The 17,793-nt window shown below is 37.2% G+C and overlaps 1 protein-coding gene across 4 annotated transcripts in view; it reads left to right on the top strand.

The window, feature by feature from the left end:
• Nucleotides 1-17,793, top strand: part of HUWE1 (HECT, UBA and WWE domain containing E3 ubiquitin protein ligase 1) — a 286,413-nt gene that overhangs the window by 141,002 nt on the left and 127,618 nt on the right. For all 4 annotated transcript variants that reach the window (XM_083117661.1, XM_083117662.1, XM_083117659.1 and 1 more), the window contains exons 29-32: nt 868-1,108; nt 2,960-3,119; nt 6,590-7,005; nt 13,409-13,612. In XM_083117661.1, the coding sequence (XP_082973787.1) occupies nt 868-1,108; nt 2,960-3,119; nt 6,590-7,005; nt 13,409-13,612 (1,021 nt within the window). The remainder of the gene's footprint in view (nt 1-867; nt 1,109-2,959; nt 3,120-6,589; nt 7,006-13,408; nt 13,613-17,793) is intronic.

Below are 17,793 nucleotides of genomic sequence, written 5' to 3'. Positions count from 1 at the left end.
CAATGTGTGTTAAAGAAAGAATTTTTGAATATAGAGCATGATATACTACTCAAATCAATTCTGTGAAATACAACTCCATTGGATTTTCAGAGAATGTGTTACATTATGATGTGGTACATGACCCTTTTTCTGGTATACTAGTATGGAAGCATTAAGACACTAAAGGATAAGTGCATTTTGATATTTGTGAATTGTTCATTAATGCTTGGTACAGTGATTTTACATTCCTGAATTTTACAAATTCCTGCTTTACAGAGATTCCACACTAAAGCCACAAGTGAACTTGTGTCAATCAGTGTGAAAGGCTGCCATTTATTTGTTTATTTTCAACTGAAATTTGAAGCATGTTGCTTGCTTCCAGTGTTAAAGCTCTCTTATACAATCAATCATCACAATCCAATAAGATCTTCTCACATTTTAAGTCTTTCACCATGGTCATGTGATAAATGTAAAATCAAGTTTCCACTCCAAATGTGGAGTCCATGATGGTTAGGTGGCAACTTTTCAGAAATCCTGTTTCTTAGTTAGCTGTTATCACTTTGTACCACTACAGGTGTGTTTGTCAGTACTTGTAACCAATTCCTGAGCAATAATTGATATACATAGTACATTGTGACTACTCTTTGTATCAGTATATTTGGAGGGAACATTTATCTAAATAAATACATTCATTCGTCAATTTTTAGTGTGTGTGGATCAGAAACTTGGCAATTCTTTGTACTGAATGTTATTCTGGTATTTACAAAGCAAAAACAATAAAAATATGAAATTGAAAGCCAGAATACTTTTGAAACTGTAAGAAGAACATTAGAATGTTACGGAACTGAATATTTATCATCCTTCTCTATGTATTCCCTTTTTCAACAGTGCATGTGTTGGTTTGCTCAGAGCTCCAGTGGACAGAGATGCTTTAAATGCAGTAATGCGTGTGTGTCTTCGTTTAACGAGAGACCATAGAAATGCTGAGATATTTGCTAGAGAAGGAGGTGTGAAGCTTCTATTGCAGCTCACACAAGCTTCAGCTTTCACTGGCTTCATCAATTTGTCCACCCTCCTCATAAGGCATGTTATTGAAGAGCCAAATACATTGAGACATGCAATGGAGAAGGTATGTTAAATTTGAGTGTTTGTGAAAGTAATTTTGAATATATAAATATGTATACAAGTTCTTTTCTGTCTGTATGTTTTCTTGTGCACTGATACCTAAAATTTATAAAATGTCACACACATAGCAGGTGCTGAAATTTTTAAAATGTCACACATATAGCAGGTGCTGTAATTTTTAAAATGTCACACATATAGCAGGTGTTGAAGTTTCTCATGGACAAAGATAACTTATAGCAGACCAAAACCCCACAACCCCAGCACTAATTTCCTGATCCACCACCTAGCCCACCTTGTCCTCACATGCAACAAAGGCCAAACTTTCCTACAAATCCAAAGTACAGCCATGGTCACCATAATGGCCTCATATACCAAACTTTCATGGGCAGACTTGAACAAGAGTTCCTGGAGACCCAACCCCTCAAACTCCTCCTCTGGTTCCATTTTTATTGATGACATCTTCATGCTCTGGACACATGGAGAACCATCCCTATCCACGTCTCTGGACCAACTCAACCACTTCTGCTCCATCAAGTTCACCTGGACCCACTCCATCAACCAAATCACCTTCCTGGATGTGCACATTGAGGAAGGTCATTTGAAAATAACCAATCCATCCACATAAACCCAACCAACCACATGCAATACCTACACTTCTCCAGCTCTCACCCATTCTGTACCAAGAAAGCCATCCTATTCTCCCCAGCCCTCAGGGGACAGAAGCATTCAAGGAGTTCAATGCAAATTGTATGACATGGCCATTACATTACATGCAAAAATGGACACCATTTGTTTTTTACTTTGTAACTCAATATTTACCAAAATGTTACAATGTTTTACCCCCGAGCCCTTCAAATAGAAGAAGAAACTTAAAATATTTTATATTTTATGAAATTTGAGACTCGTCAGACCCCCACGTAGGCAACACTGGGACATGAGACTTCAAAACTGTACCTGCATAATGCCTGATGTGTGTTGCCTACGTGGGGGCCTGGCAAGAATTGCACACTTGCTGCTGATAATTTCAGAGGGAAAAAAAATATTTCTAATATAAAAGCAGATACACATGGTGTTTCCAACATCACACAATACTCCTTGGGACATGTTTGTTCCAGCTGGCATTTAAGAGTGACTTTTCAACTGTATTATGGGAAGTAATAAAATTAAATATTTGGCCCAGCATGCTATTTTCTCTGTTTTGAGGGATGTCCAGAACCAATATTTTAAATTTTTGCTATGTGAATATGAAGCATAAAATCTGATGAAACAAACAACATGCTAGATATGTACCCATAGAACACAAGGTTGAAGTTCTATTCAATCCACAGTCCACCCCTAGTAAGTACTGGCCAAACATTTCTTTTTTGTCCTTGTAAATCTCCTTGAGCAAGAATATATGGTATCACTTGTTCTTTGTCTAAAAATTAAATGTATTCTTGTAGCTGGGTATAGTGTGTGTCTAAAATAGCAATAGGTTGTAAACTCATGGCAAGAAAAACACTTTATTATGTTTCACGGTATTCATATGTGCTTGTTGCTTGCCGGATTAACTGGTACACCATGTGTATCACAGAGTTGGTTGATAAAAACTGATAATTTTATAATTCAATATTAACAAATACCCTGCAATTGAGTACAACATTTTGTATATTCTTATATCCTCCTTTTGTAAAATAATTTTCCAAATATATACTTTTTCAAGATGAAACCCATCACATTACCTGGTTACTGGAACTGATTAAGGAGTCAAGTAAACCACTGAGCTGCTTTATAGAACATTTTACAATTTTATGTTTGTAGAATATCAGTTCTCTGTCCCGTTGTAAAATGAAGTTCTTGTGATTTGTTGTTTCAGCTTCTTCGATCCAAGACATTACAGAACATACCACCTCCATATAAAGAATTGATGTATATGCTCCGTACATTGTCATCTGCTGTATGTAGAGATGAAGAAACTTTTGTGGATGTAGCTAGAAACCTTGTTCGTGTTGACATAAATGCTTTATCCAGAAGAAGTAAGTATACTTTTTATGCACCCCAAGTCTTATTTTCTTAGCTTAAAGTTAGGGTTCTTTTGATGATGGACATACAGTGAATGTTCCAACACTGTTGGTACATGTAATAGAAATGAACATTAAACTGGAAATGTGATTTATTTATTTTTGAGGATATACATAAATAAATGTGTAAAACTGATATATTGGTATTAAAATGAGAATGATTTGAAATGATTTCATGAAACGTACTTATAACAAAATAATACACTTATTTTTAATGTTTTTTAAGAACACTTTTTCCATGACATGACAAAAGAAGACCTGTCACTTGTGCTTTCATTTTTTTTTTAAAAAAAAAGAGCCTGTAAATCAAGCATCTTTGGAAAAATATGTAAAAATCCCTAAAAATTTTGGAAATCTTGTACCTTATCCCATGTGGCTCTCAACACTAATCAAAATTATGATTTTGTCTCAAAGTGCTACCATATAACTACAATCACCAACGTTTCACCCCATTTCATAAATTAGAAAGCTGATGGCAGTGAAAGAAGGAAATCATTGCAATTGTAATAAATTTCCTGAAATATGTTTAAAGAGCAACAACAGACTAACAAGATATTTTTTTCTTCTTTTTTTTTACCTTTTCATAAGCACAGCTCTACAGAAGTGCTATTTTCTGTTAGATTCAGTTCAGACAGTTGAAAGGAATGAAACATTCATAGTACTGTACAAAGTGTGGGATGGTGACCTTTCGTTTACTGTATTTACGTGTGTATAGTGCGCATGCATGTATAATGCACACACTGGTTTTGGATGGGTAAAAGTGACAAAAAATTATCTCTCTTACATAATGTGCAGTACAATCCAGTTTCAAGAAATGGCTTTCTTAGTTGTAGGTTGTAAATCTGTTGCTATGCTGATAAAGAGTGAGTGACATCATACCTATTCAATTGCTCATTCCTTCTTTTTCAAAATACATACTTTTTCTTTCCGTGATTAATGTAACATTTATACAAGGCACATTCAGGACATTCCAAATAGTAGTTAGCAGCACAAGATTTCTTCCATTAAGGAATTTACACACTCCATGTATGTCATATTATTTGGCCAGTAATACATTTTAATTTTTACTATTATCTTTTTCCTTATGTTTTCTTTCATCCAAAGTACCATAAAAATCTGAATGTTTCTTCATTTTTTGATGAACTTATTTCAACCGCATTTCACATTAGTGTCGTTATCTTGTATGGAATACTGTTTTCATATTCAGAAATGGCAGGATTCAAGCTTTACAATGATATATAACATGATAGGGTTCCGTAAACATGAAAAATCAATGCAAGTGTCCCAAATTCATGGAATGTACGGTTTCATGTTGGGTGTCTGAATTATTCCATGCATAATACGCACCACAGTTTTTGGGGGCAAAAATTTGGGAAAAAAGTGTGCATTATACATGAGTAAGTACGGTATTTTGCTCCTGTCCTCAAAAAGAAAAGGAACAACAATCTCTTTCTTCAAATGCATCAAGTGAATAATAATGGTTAGGGGCATGCATATTTAGTTTTTGACGAAAAAACGAAATTTGAAAAAACACATTGTAGTGTTAATTTTTCATGTTTTTGAAAGGTGTGAGATGCATTTTGTGACCATGTTTTGTCACGAAATAATGCGAAATGAACTGCAAAAAGCGAAATTAACTCTTAAACACGAAATTTACCATTTATATACCGACGCGACACTTTCTGAAGTCTGAAGTATCCTGTGAGTTATGCAATTCCCGGAAAATTGATTAATTCCGCCGTTAATATTGGAGAAGCAAAAATGGACTCCTTTACACAGAAATAAACTTAATACTCTTATAACTACATAAATGTGCTATTAGAAGTAAATTGTTAATTCTGTGGAATAAGTGTAGTTTTTAAACCAAATTTAGGATTATATTCACAATTTTAAAAACAAAATGTCTTTTTATATACCACTTTTCATCCAATTTTTCACCGCTATAACACCGATATTTTATTTTATTTACCACTTTTGAACCCGAAATTGACTCTGTTTTTGTACCGAAATTTTGCTTTTTTATTTACCAAAAATATGTGCCTCTAATAATAGTCAACAAAACTTACACTGGGCAAATTTGAGCAAGTTGTTTACTACTTAGGATGATAGAGTAATGCCACAAATGCATTGTGTAGAGAAAGTTTCATGTTTTTGCCTTGTTTTTGTTATTGTGTTCAATAAGTTTCAAACAACTGCTGCCTTCATTAACATGGCAAAAACTTTGTAATTGTTAACAACAAACTTTAAACTACTTCTCTACATAGTCTCCATGTACATTTCCATAGTCTCCATGTACATTTCCGCATTTGTCATAACGTGTGATGAGTTTTTGTAACCCAGCTTCATATTCTTCTGCCGCCAGTCCATTGAGAAAAGTAGTTAACCTTTCTTTCAGTTCCTCATCACTATATGTAAGGAAGCGAGGGACCTACCTTGCACAAATTTTCCCATACTCCAGATGATCTTTGACAATTTCATGAAGAATTTTTCGTGGAACATCAGTGAACTGTTCACTGATTTCATCCAGTGTGACGCGCCAATTGTTCGTGATGAATTCGTCAACTGCACTCAGCAGTTTGTCCGTAATGACAGACGGGCACCCAGAACGTTAGTCATCATGGACGTTTTCCCTCCCTGATTTAGTTTCGACACCAGCGCCGAAGAGACGACTCATCAACAACATTGTCTCCATATGCCTCCTTTAATTGATGGTCGCACATTCCTGGCAATGAGAAAATTGATCACAGCCCTAACTTCACAAGTGGCTGCATTTTCAATTATTAACATTGTAAACACTCACAGAAACAATAACTACAATGACAGAGCTACGAAACTTCACACACACACTGAAGAGATGGTCAACTGAAGTAGTTTGACCTTGAGCGGCGGCTATTCGCGTCACTAGTTCTCCACACAGCACGAACAGGTACTACTTTCTGGATGACCCTCGTATTAATTTCAGTGACCACTACCATCATCTCCATTGGAACATCAAACATTAGTTTTATGGACATGTGAATACATACGTTTCTCAATATTTATTTACTACCACATATCTCATTTCCAAAACTATGAATGGTTTCAAGGTTAGATCCCTGGATGAAGCACATTAGAATGATTTCGACCTTGGAACACAAAATGGGTTTAATGTATGTACAGCATGAGTTTTTCTTCCATTAGGATAGATTCAAGACAGCTAAGTCACTAAATGAATATCAAGTATATATACTTTTTTTGGCTTTTTTTTTTCACTCAATAATTTTTTTTATTTATTACTTTCAGATTTGAAAATAGCATTGGGCCTTGTAAATGAGCAGTGTTTAGAATTTGTTGTGTTTGCACACTAAAAAGGATGAATAAGTTATTGGTTTATTTTGTATTCAAAGCTTCATGAATGTTCAAAATTTTGCCTGTTACTTTTCCAGATGATGAAGAAGACCAAAGGTTATTGTGCAAGACCCTACCATCAGCTCCAGGTTCAACTGTGCCAGTTCTGTCTGGAGTTGCAAGAAGTGTGATTTATGATTTGTTGGATGCTTTAGTTGTTCCTGTTCCTGGAGAAGATGATCAGAATGAAAGTCCAAGTACATCGTCGCAAGTACCAACACCTGTCCATCATGTTTTAGTGCGAAATCAAAGTACTGGATCTGGAATTTCTTTGAGATCAAGTGAAACTCAGATGGGAAGAAATGAAAGCCCACTGTTACGGACAGAGAGCCGCATACCAAGGGTGGATCCTCATATTATTAGGACTGTTTCCTCGTCCAGTTACCGTGCTTCCAGAACTGAACTTTTACGTGATGCTTCAAATGAGCTTGTCAGTACAGATATGGAATTCCAGGTATGTTGTGAAATCTAACCTTTAATAGAGATATGAGAGATATGTATCCTGCCACGTGTATTGCAAGCTATGCATGTTTAAAACCACATAGCAATATATGGAAAAAGTTACTAAGGTGTAAAAATGGTTTTGTACGAAGTAAAAAGAAACTTGGATAAAAGACAGCTGTGGAGTCGCTTGCAAAAACTTTGTGTGTATTGATGGTCTATGTGTGTATTTATGGAATTGATAAAAAAATGATAAATTTTTACACATTTTATGCATTACAAACAATTTATGGGGTTAATTATCATCATCATCCTTTGCCGTTTACTGCATCTGGCTGGGTCGGCATAGAAGTCAAGCTTCTTAATTTTTTCCTGGTCTTCCACCACTCCTCTCCTTCCATGGTATTCCAATCTTGTCCTCTTCTCCTAACACTCTCTGCTATCTACTCTTTCCACTGACATCTTGGTTTCCCTCTTGGCCTTATTCCCACTCCTTGTGCATTGTAAGCTGTCTTTCTGCATCCATCCTCGTCATCTGTCCGAACCATCTCATCTGTGCCTGATCTATCCTGTCCTGAAGCTTCACCACACCCACTGTCTGTCGGATCTCCTCATTCCTTATTCTATGCCTTCTAGTTCCCCAATATACTATTTAAAAATTTCATCTCCACTGTCTGCATCTTTCTTTTGTCATTGTCCAAGTCTCTGCTCCCTACATAATTATTAGCACATAGTATGTGTTATATATTACCTTCTTGCATTTCATAGGTACAGTGGAACCTCGATTTTACATTTTTCAGCGGACCAAGCTGCAAGAACTTAAAATGCAGGAAACTGTAAAATCGAAGTAAATTTTATAACATTTTGCTATGTTGGAACCATGAAGATTGAATGTAGAATGCAGGAAAATGTAAAATCTGGGAACGTAAAATTGGGGTTTTACTGTACATTCCTGTTCCATATTAATCTTCAAACGCTTTGATATAGTCCACCACCCATTTGTCCTCTTCTGTTGACCACCTCATCTATTCTTCCACGTGTCTCAATTATGCTTTCTAGATATTTGAAGCTCTCCACTACCCTCAACTCTTCCATGTCTATCTTTATTCTTGGTTCATATCTGGCTCTGTTTTTTGTTACTAGCACCTCACTCTCTTCTGCACTGAATTTCATTCCTGTTCTTCTGATTTCCTCATTCCAACTATCAAGCTGTCTCTGTACTACTTCTTCCCTGTTTCCCCATATTACTAAGTCATCAGCAAACAACAGGACCTTCATATCTTCCTCTCCTGTCTTCTTCCCACCTCTTCGTTAATTGCATTTTGTGATTTGTTAATTATAACATTCATAAAATATTTATTATTTTTAAATTGAGGTGTACTTGCAACATTGGTCATGTAAGAGGACAGTGCCAAGTGTGCACGGTATCTGACTATGTTATACAATCATTCCCAGATGAAAGAAAAGAGTTGAAATTTATCATACAAAGATTAACCTCTCTTTGTAGAAGAAATTTTGAACAACATGAATTCCACTAGCAAAGTATGAATCATTTAAGACCCTTGTGTTGTTATTTTATACATTTACATGTGTTAACATTACAAATAAATTTGGAGAGACTAGTACTCACTTTATCTGCGAAACTGTTTTTTCTTCTTTGTTCTATTAATTTCAGTGGCCGCTGCCACCATCCTCATTGGAACTTGCTGTACTGTTGCTTGGCGTGCATCTTTTGTTTGTAGTTCTCTGGCTGCCGCTAGGTGCACTGTTGTTAACTGTACATCTGCACCTGTGTTGTATTCTATTTCCCGGTGTTAACTGTTGTAGTGGTGTGCCTGTCCACTATTGATGTTCAGCTCGTGTGGGAAGTCCATTATGGCATGCGTTTCCTTGATTTTGGTGTGTACGAGTGTGTGGGCAGTGTGTTTAACTTGTACCTTTTGAATTTTATAGCTATGTGTTTGATGTGTTTGGCAAGACCAGTAGTGGGTTGGGCTTGTTTTTACATCCGTTAGGTGCTGTTGTATTCTTTCGTTGACAGATCTGATGGATCTGCCAATGTAATGTGCCTTGCACTCACACACTGCATCGTGTACACCTGGGTTATCAAGGGGGGGGGGAGAGGAAGTACAGTTTGTGTTTGTTTAGTTTATCAGCTATTTTGGCATTGGGTTTGTGCACTACTTTGATGCCATATGGGAGAAGAGCTTTGGATTTGTGGTTGGATGTGGTGGGATGGTAGGGGAAGGCAAACCATTTATATTGGTTGTTGGAGGTTGATTGTGGCTGGGTTGCTTGTGACTGGTTAGGGTGCCTGACCTGTATTTCCTCTTTACTGCACCAAGTGGAAAGTTGTGCTTCTGTGTAGCCATGTTTCAGGGCTATTTCAGTGATGGTGCCTATCTCTTCTTGTAGATCCTCAGCTCTGCAGCAGTAGAAGGCTCTTCGATAAAAGTTCAGCCACACGTTAGCTTTTTGTTTAGGGGGTGGCTAGGGAGAGCATGTATGTACTGGTTGCCTGCATTTGGTATTCTGTAGACAGTGGTTATGAATTTATTAAGTGCACGGCTGATTGTAATGTCCAGGAAGTTGATCTTACCATGTTCCTCTTGTTCTACGGTGAAGTTGAGCCTGGGATGGATGCTATTTAGTTTGTTCACTAGAAGGTTGAGTTCTTCTGCCTTTTGGTAAATGACTATTGTGTCATCCGCGTACCTTCCATATTGGATGTATTGCAGTTCTGGAGTGTGAAGTATTCCATGCACCTAGCTGTATTGTTCAAATATCTCAAATGAAGTCACACTCTTCGTTCTTTGAAGCAGATGAGATATTCAGTGAACGTGGTCTTGATATAATACAATGAACTTCTCTCTTCTTACACTTCAAACCAATATTTAAACATTTTCAAAGTATCATTTCTTTATCTTGAATACAGTGTGGCTGGCTACTCCTGGGAACTCCTTGAATTCTGTGAATTCTGCATGAATTTTTGTCCGTAGGTGTGAAAAATTGCAACTTTTATTAATCCAACTCCCATTGAATTTATACATATTTGTAAATTCTCTGAGGCATGTTTTTCACAGTTCAGCTTTTATTTTTATCGAGGAAGGAAAAGAAAGCTGTGTGGGTAATGAAACAAGATTATCTCAGTCCTTTTACTTTGTTAGTGTCCTTTACAGAACAATCTATCTTTCTGACGAAATAATATTGCAAGATAAGATATCTTAAATTTAATTAGGTTAATTTTAGTCTGAAGTTCTTGTATAATTAACAATTTTTCGTATATTAGAATATATACTGTAACATTTGTGACTTGTGTTTTAAATGGAGAATTTGAAGCAGGGACAGGGGGTAGAGATGAAAATAGGGTGTCATTGAACTCGCTTGGCAGGTCATTTTCAGCTCAGCTGAGCTCGGTTGCAGTCTCTCTCTCCCTGTTTCGAATTCTCAATTTGGAAACCCGTCCATTTTTTATGATGCACCCTGTATTGCAAGTCTGAGTATGTGAAATGGCAAATGTAAACCCCATACCTTAAATTAAATATTTTAATATTTTAATATATATATATATATATCAAGAGGCCGCGGTGGCTCAGTCGGTAACGCATCTGACTACCATGCTAAAGGTCCCGGGTTCCATCCCCAGCCGGTTCAAATCCGGGAACTTTTCTAACGATGGAAGCGGCCCCGGCACCCACCCAGCGTCGAATAACATGGGTACCTGGGGGAAACCCTGGGGGGTAAAGGCGGTCAGGGGCGTGATGCTGATCACATCACCCCCACTCATGACCGGATCAAGAAAGTTGAGGCATTACTCCCACACCCCCTATATGCCTTCATGACGTGGTGCTATGCATAGGGGAGCACCTTACTTTTTTTTATATATATATACCATATAATTGAAATGAATTAGAATTTTTGAGTACATTGGTGTTTGTGAGAGGCAGTAATACGTAAGGTTGAAAGAGAAAATACATCTGCTTGTAGGCTTGAATTTTTGGAAAGTTCCCCTTGAAAACCGGGAATTATACTTGAATTTTATCTTGGTCCTAGAGTGGCCACCCTGTACAAAGAATGTTGTCAGACATCGCCAAGTATGACTGTAGTCATCTCTGCAATAACATTATTCCAAACTGCATAAATCTCCACGGATGCTGCCATCTTGCAAGATCTTGTACAGACGAATCAAGACAGCTTTTCCTTGACTTTCTCTGGCTACAAGATGGCTGTAAGCCATCTCAATGGCCGGACTCTCTTATTCTGTAAGACGTGATGTTAACTACCACCTGCTGGATGCTAAACGTATGAGATCTTTAAGACGACTTGAAGTTGTCTGTCTCACCGAATGGGGTGACTAATTCCAGCTGCCCTATTTCACTTACAATGCCAGTAAAGAGTTTAGAAGTTTGTAATGTCATATTTTGGATCTAGCTAAATATTTTTACATGGTGTAGCAGCAGAGAGACACATATTGGCCATTTCTTCTAGTTACTAATTTGTTTTTGCCGTATCTGAGTTTGTGTATGCACCTACCCAATGGCATAGTGGTTACACTGTCTTATAATCAAGGTACACCAAGTGTGATCCTCAATGGAGACATATTACATAGTGATTCGGATTACATTTTAAAACTGTAGAACCAGTCCCCTATCTGAGCATAAAATGAACTTCAAACAAACTTCCAAGTATTTGTGCCATTGATGTCATAAAAAATTAAGCAAATGTTAATACAGTCCTCACAAAAAGTTTGTAATATTGTTATATTAAATATTAAAAATATTTCTATTAAGAACACAATAAAAATATCATATAAAAGCTATTTTACTTACGTATTTGTGAGTCTACTCCTTGAGTTAGCTACGTTTCGGGGAAGCGACTGCCCCCTTCAGGCGGTCTTTAAGCATGCAATACTGCCATCCTGCGTCGTTATATCATACAAGGAAAGGTTGGACGGGTAGGATTGGGAAAAAAAATAAGATAGAACTATGTCAGTTTCACCCTGCATTTCCTTAAAACTTGTCATGTTCACTATAAATTCCCATTCTTTCTTATTTTCCTCATTTCATTATTGTTATATCCATTCTTTTTCCCAATTTTCCTTTAGCCAAAGTGTCTTTCTGGTTGCACAATCTATTCGCTCTTATGTAGAAATTCAGAAAACATTTTTCTTTGTTCTCCCTGCATGCTTTAATTCTTTTTTAATGTAGATTTCTCCTGCGAGTGCTTTGTGGAATACCCCGGTTTTAATTTTGCCGTTTTCATTAACAATCTTTAGGTCTAAAAAGCTAATTTCCCCATTATGCATTTCTTCTTTAGTATATTTAATACTATTTTATACTGTTATATTAGTCGATAGGTTTTGATTGATTGGTGTTTTTGAGTCTACTTGATGCTAATCGGGAATGAACCTGCAGATTAAAGTGGAATCCGAATCACTGTGTGCCTCCACCAGGAATCAAACCCAGGAACCCCTTGATCATAAGTTGACGACATTGGTCGATAGGTGAAAGTCAGGGTGGCATATGTCTGTGAAAGCACGAGAACGTCCAGCAGACAGATACCATGTGTTGTTGAATTCCAAGATCTTGCCTATCACCTATTGCCTAATATAAGAATTTTCCAAACTTTTTGTGAAGAGTGAATTAAACTATTAGATGTTTCAGGACAATTAAAGACTTGACTGTTCACAATACATATGCAGATCTACATGCATATTTAATACTTAATTTACCTTAAACATTTAAAATACCATTTAATACTTAACATCAGTATGCTGCTACAAGGGAGATTTACTTTGCAAATGCTAGCACTGTTGTTGGAAAATGGCAATTTTTTTCTTTTTTTAAACATTTTTTTTATTTATTTATTTTTGTTCTGACTGTAAATGAAATTTATCATCAGTCCAATTTACCAGGTGCCAATGCATTTTAGTCTCTGATGTGCTGTTATCAACATTTTTATACAACAGCTTTCGTAGGGCCTTATCCTACTAAGTGTTTCTGTGGAGTGGGGGCACAGCATTAAGTGAAGTATTTATTTGGTTTTATGTGTTGAATCAGCGCAGGATGCTGTAAAATAAAAGGCCTATTTCTATGCTTTTCCTAAAGGAATTTGCCTTCTGACTGGCATGTCTACACTTTCAGCAGCTTCACAGTTGACTGCACCTTATTGTGCGTGTGCAAAGTGCACCTCCAATCCAATACATAATTGCTTAAATCTACTCCAGAAAACAGGGTGTAACAGATCAGATACATAATTAATTTAGATGTTTTTTACATTGCTATAACAAAACTAAAAATGTAGTTACATTTTGAAATATTTTGAAATAGTCTGTAGTGTATTTGTGATTTGTGTTGCATAGTTTACATATGAAATGGCGACCATAGTAAAGTGTTTTTTTTTTGTTTTTTTTATAGCCTCAAGAAATAGATATGCTGAGAAAGACAAAAGATGATCAGGGAACTGTCCCAAAGATAAATGAAGAAGAGAAAAAGAGACCCTTACTTATGAAGTCAGCAATTTTGAAAATATTAGCTGAAGCTGTTAGGTCATATGCAGGATGTGCTAAACTAATTGCTGAATATTCATATACAGCTGGACAAAGTGAACTTGTTCCAGAGGTAAGTACTTTTTTTTTATTGAAATCTTTTAGTTGAAGGTCATATTGAAATAGTCTCTCTTTGTGTGCATATAAAACAAAAAAAAAAAAAGAACTGCTGCAAATAACTTTTAAGGGCCCAGTCTATTTGGTAAGTTTTAGTTGGGTCATGCTCAGTCTCGCCATTTTCGGGCTTCTGAGGCTGGTATCAACTCTGAAATTTTCGAACTCACATTGGAAATTGAACCCAGGACTGCTCCTACTACCAAAGGCTACATTCAAGCTCATAAAAAAAAAATGAAAGGAACCTGAAGGATGGATAAATAAAAATGGAAGAAGACAGTGTACACTTACCACAAAAGATTACTTTCTGTATATGTCAGCCAGCCACATGCATGTTTCCTTCAATTTAAAATAGTCAAACCCCGATTTTACGTTTTTCAGGGGCCCAATCGTACAGTCCTGACTGTACATGTATGGAAATTTCATTGCATGTATGGACCAGACCTTAGTCTGTACGCTAAATGCACGGCTTGTCAAAATTTGCTCTAGCAGTTTTATTCCTAATATTTCCCTAAGAAATTCTTAAACCAATTGTACGGACCAGGAGACAAAAATATGGTCCATTTGCCATGTGCGTTCGGTATTATCCTTTTCAAAAGTTTGCAACGCTAACAGAGAGGAGGAGGAAATCGGGTAACTCTCGTCGCCCATTACACAATCCTGTTTCTCTCACTGTTCATTGCTGGAGCTGTATCGCGTCACTACTTGCGCAGAGACTTGTTCTTGTTCGCCTGGTCTACAGTTAGCTGGTATGAGGTTTAGTATAACTTGAATTGAATTATGACTAAGTAATACATTTAGTCAAAAAATGCAATCTTTTAATATTTGGTGAGCTTACCTGAAGACATAATTGGTATCCTTCTAATCGAGGAGGTCTGGGTTCCATCCCTAGTGAAGGGATATAGTGTTTTATATCCCACTTTAAGTTGTAGATCCAGTCTTGATGAACCTATTCATAAAGTGTAATGAAACAAACTTTTAACTTTTCTTAATGTTTGGGACATTCCATAAACATTTTTCAGCATTTCTGAGACAGATTTCATCAAAGTATGAAGGAAAATTTGTATCTACCGTAAACCATTATTAGACTCGAAATTATAAAAATTTTCTGGATACCGTATTTACGCGTGTATAATGCGCACTTTTTTCCAAAATTTTTGTCCTTCAAAACTGTGGTGCGTATTATGCACGGAATAATTCGGACAGCCAAAATGAAATCACGCATTTTTTTTTCCACTATGTCACTGCGTATAACATGTATATATCTACAGATTGCCTTTCTTTAGCAATAATAATTTTAAAAAATAACTTTTAAATGCGAAATGGTCGTTTTCCATGAGTTGTCACTTAGTAATGGAAAGTTTTGCGACATCGAGAAAAGCAGCACCCGTTCTGGCGGCATTCAAGCACGCGCCTACCGTCACACGGGAGACGTATCAAGCGGTATTTTTCGCGAGAGAAATAACTTCCACAAAAATTGTTTTCGCCTTAGACATGGCCATGATCAGAGATCGGGCGAAAAATACGTTTTTTGCACTCATTCCCTTCAGAAGCACTCTACCGCTCGCAAATGGGTCTGATCTAAAAATAAACACCAGACCACGCTTCAGTTATATCCAATAGCACTTGACCTCTGCCCTCCCCTCCCCCAAGCGTACCAATGTTACCCGCAGCCGACGGCTGCTACGCAACATGCCAGGCTTGTTTTGCCTTTGTGATTTCGTTTGCTCTTTTATACATGAGAAGAGATCGAATATGCTTGGATGTTATTTTAAATCGACTTTGTAGCGTACAACTTCCGGTAATCGCTTTCATTGAAAACGTATTCTTTGTTCCCTGTAACACTTCATAAAGAAGTGAAACTGTTATAGATAATCAAAGCCACATAGACCAACTAAAGATCGTCAACACTCTTAATGCATTTTCATCCAGGTTTCCGCAAAAGTTCACTTCGATCTTACTTGCATCATAACTCCCGTTTACCACTTTCTACATTTTCATGACTGTGCCGATGTCCTAATATTTGCCAAAAGTGTTCCGTTGGCAGAGTGACTTCTCCCTCTTTTCTTCTCAGCAAACGTTAAGGGGGGGGGGGGCAATGCCGATTGTCTTCTTGCTCGTGTGTGCACACACAAGCTGATTACAGGCAAGGGTGGAAGTGGACCGCTCTTTCTTTCCTTTGACTTCTAAAATGGTCAACCAGTTCTGGATGCATTCTTGAAAACGAACAAAAAACATAGGATAAGTATAAAAAAAATGCCTCCCTACCCAGCTTTCTCCGCCACTGGTCTGCACGGCAATGTAATAATTGCAGAATTCAGGTCCTATTTTTTTCTTTTTTTAATGCTATTGTATTGAAATATTGCCCGTATTATTGTCTGTTGCAAGGTAAAACGTAAAGAAAGGGTTTATTCTTTCTTCTTCACACAGCTGATAAAAGTTCAGCCTTCGACAGTTGCGTTATGTTTGAAATACGGAGGATTTTTCCTGACCATCTGTTGCTCGAACTTCCAGCCGGTCGCATTGTTTTTACGCTGCAACTGGCGCCAGTGTTTTGTCTAGCGTCTGCGAAGTTGTCGCTTGTGGATAACAGCAATGACTCATCCAGCGCGAAGGCAAGTCATTGTTTTGTATCTCGCAAAGCTGTTTTGATTTGACGATAACGAAATTCGATCTTCAGAAAGAAAAAGTAGAGTTAAAACAACTTCATGTTCTGCACCTTTATCTTCAGAACCTCAATGTGTAAGCTGCGAACGATTTAAAAAATGCTCAATGTATAAGCTGACACCGATTACCGTCGATTAACGTGAGAGTAAATAAAGATCTCACATTTGATATCTGAAAATGCGCAGGTTTCATAAAGCTTGTTTTGAGTTCATTTTATGCTTTTGGGCTAATCGGGACTAAATATACAGTTTCACTTTAGTGAAATCTAATTCCGAACCAAAATGATTATCCAGTGCGACACTGTTCAATGTGTCTTAGAATACGCATTGGGTGCAAATAGATCGCAAGTTGCCCGTTTCCTTTTTCAGGCTGGCTTACAATGCAAGTCGAGGAAGAGGAAGGACTGCTCCCTGGAATGGGGGAGGGGGTGAATTAGAAGTTGGTCGAAGGAAGGAAAATGACATTTTTACGACGTATTTTACACAGCCGAACCAAAACGAAATTTACAGCCCCTTTTTTTTGTGCCTAGAAAGGTGAGATCTTCCGAGAGATCTTATTTTACCGGTTCATCTTGTAACAGACAATGCTCTAGTAGACCCGTATTAAATCCAACATTCATTCTGCCCGATTATCTCCTAATAATCGTTTTTGGTGCAAATTCCAATAACAACCCCTTCGAAATAACTACCTTTTTCCTGGGAACTATGAAAGTTCGTTGTATCGAGTGTTGACTGTAACAAATATGAAGTTAAAATAATTACGTCAACACTTACCAAATAGAAATAATTACTGTATATTTACTGCGCTATTGCGGCTTGACACGTAAATAAATAAATAACGTTTACACTTAATTTCGTCATTCACTCCCAGTTACTAATACAAGTAGTCTGAAATGTCCTCACTTCCATCCATCTTGTTCGATATTCCCATTACCTTAAAACTTTTGATCATCATTTCAAGGGAGATGGAGTTCCATGCCTCACGAACCCATTCACAAACAATCGGCAGCGACGCACGTTTCACCCTCCCGCTTGTTGCGAGTTCATGCTGCCTTGATGTCATCCATCTATTGTAAGCATCACGCACTGTGACCTTGAACGGGTGGTTGATAACTTTGCTCCCGCCTCTCCTATGAAAAGCCCAACATCTGGAAGTTCAAGGTCGCGTGGTGAATGCCTCAGCTACGAAAGCAAGGAAAAGATCGTTTTTATGATCTACTGATTAATTTTAAATGAAATATGTAAATGTTAGTCCGACGCTAAGAAAGCCATTTCTGGAACCTGAATTGTACTGCGCATTATATACGAGATATATTTTTTTGTTGCTTTTCCCCATCAAAAACGAGGGTGCGTATTATACACGCACGCGCATTATACACGCGTAAATACGGTATTTGTGGATTCTTATCTTACCATAATAATGCTTAAAACTTTTTGCACGGTGAGAATATTAGTAGCTGGTGCATTTTTGTAT

The sequence above is a fragment of the Lepisma saccharinum genome, chromosome 2 (genome assembly GCF_977018435.1).
Source record: "Lepisma saccharinum chromosome 2, izLepSacc3.1, whole genome shotgun sequence".
Taxonomy (NCBI): Eukaryota; Metazoa; Arthropoda; class Insecta; order Zygentoma; family Lepismatidae; genus Lepisma; species Lepisma saccharinum.
This window is presented reverse-complemented; position numbering and strand designations above follow the sequence as displayed.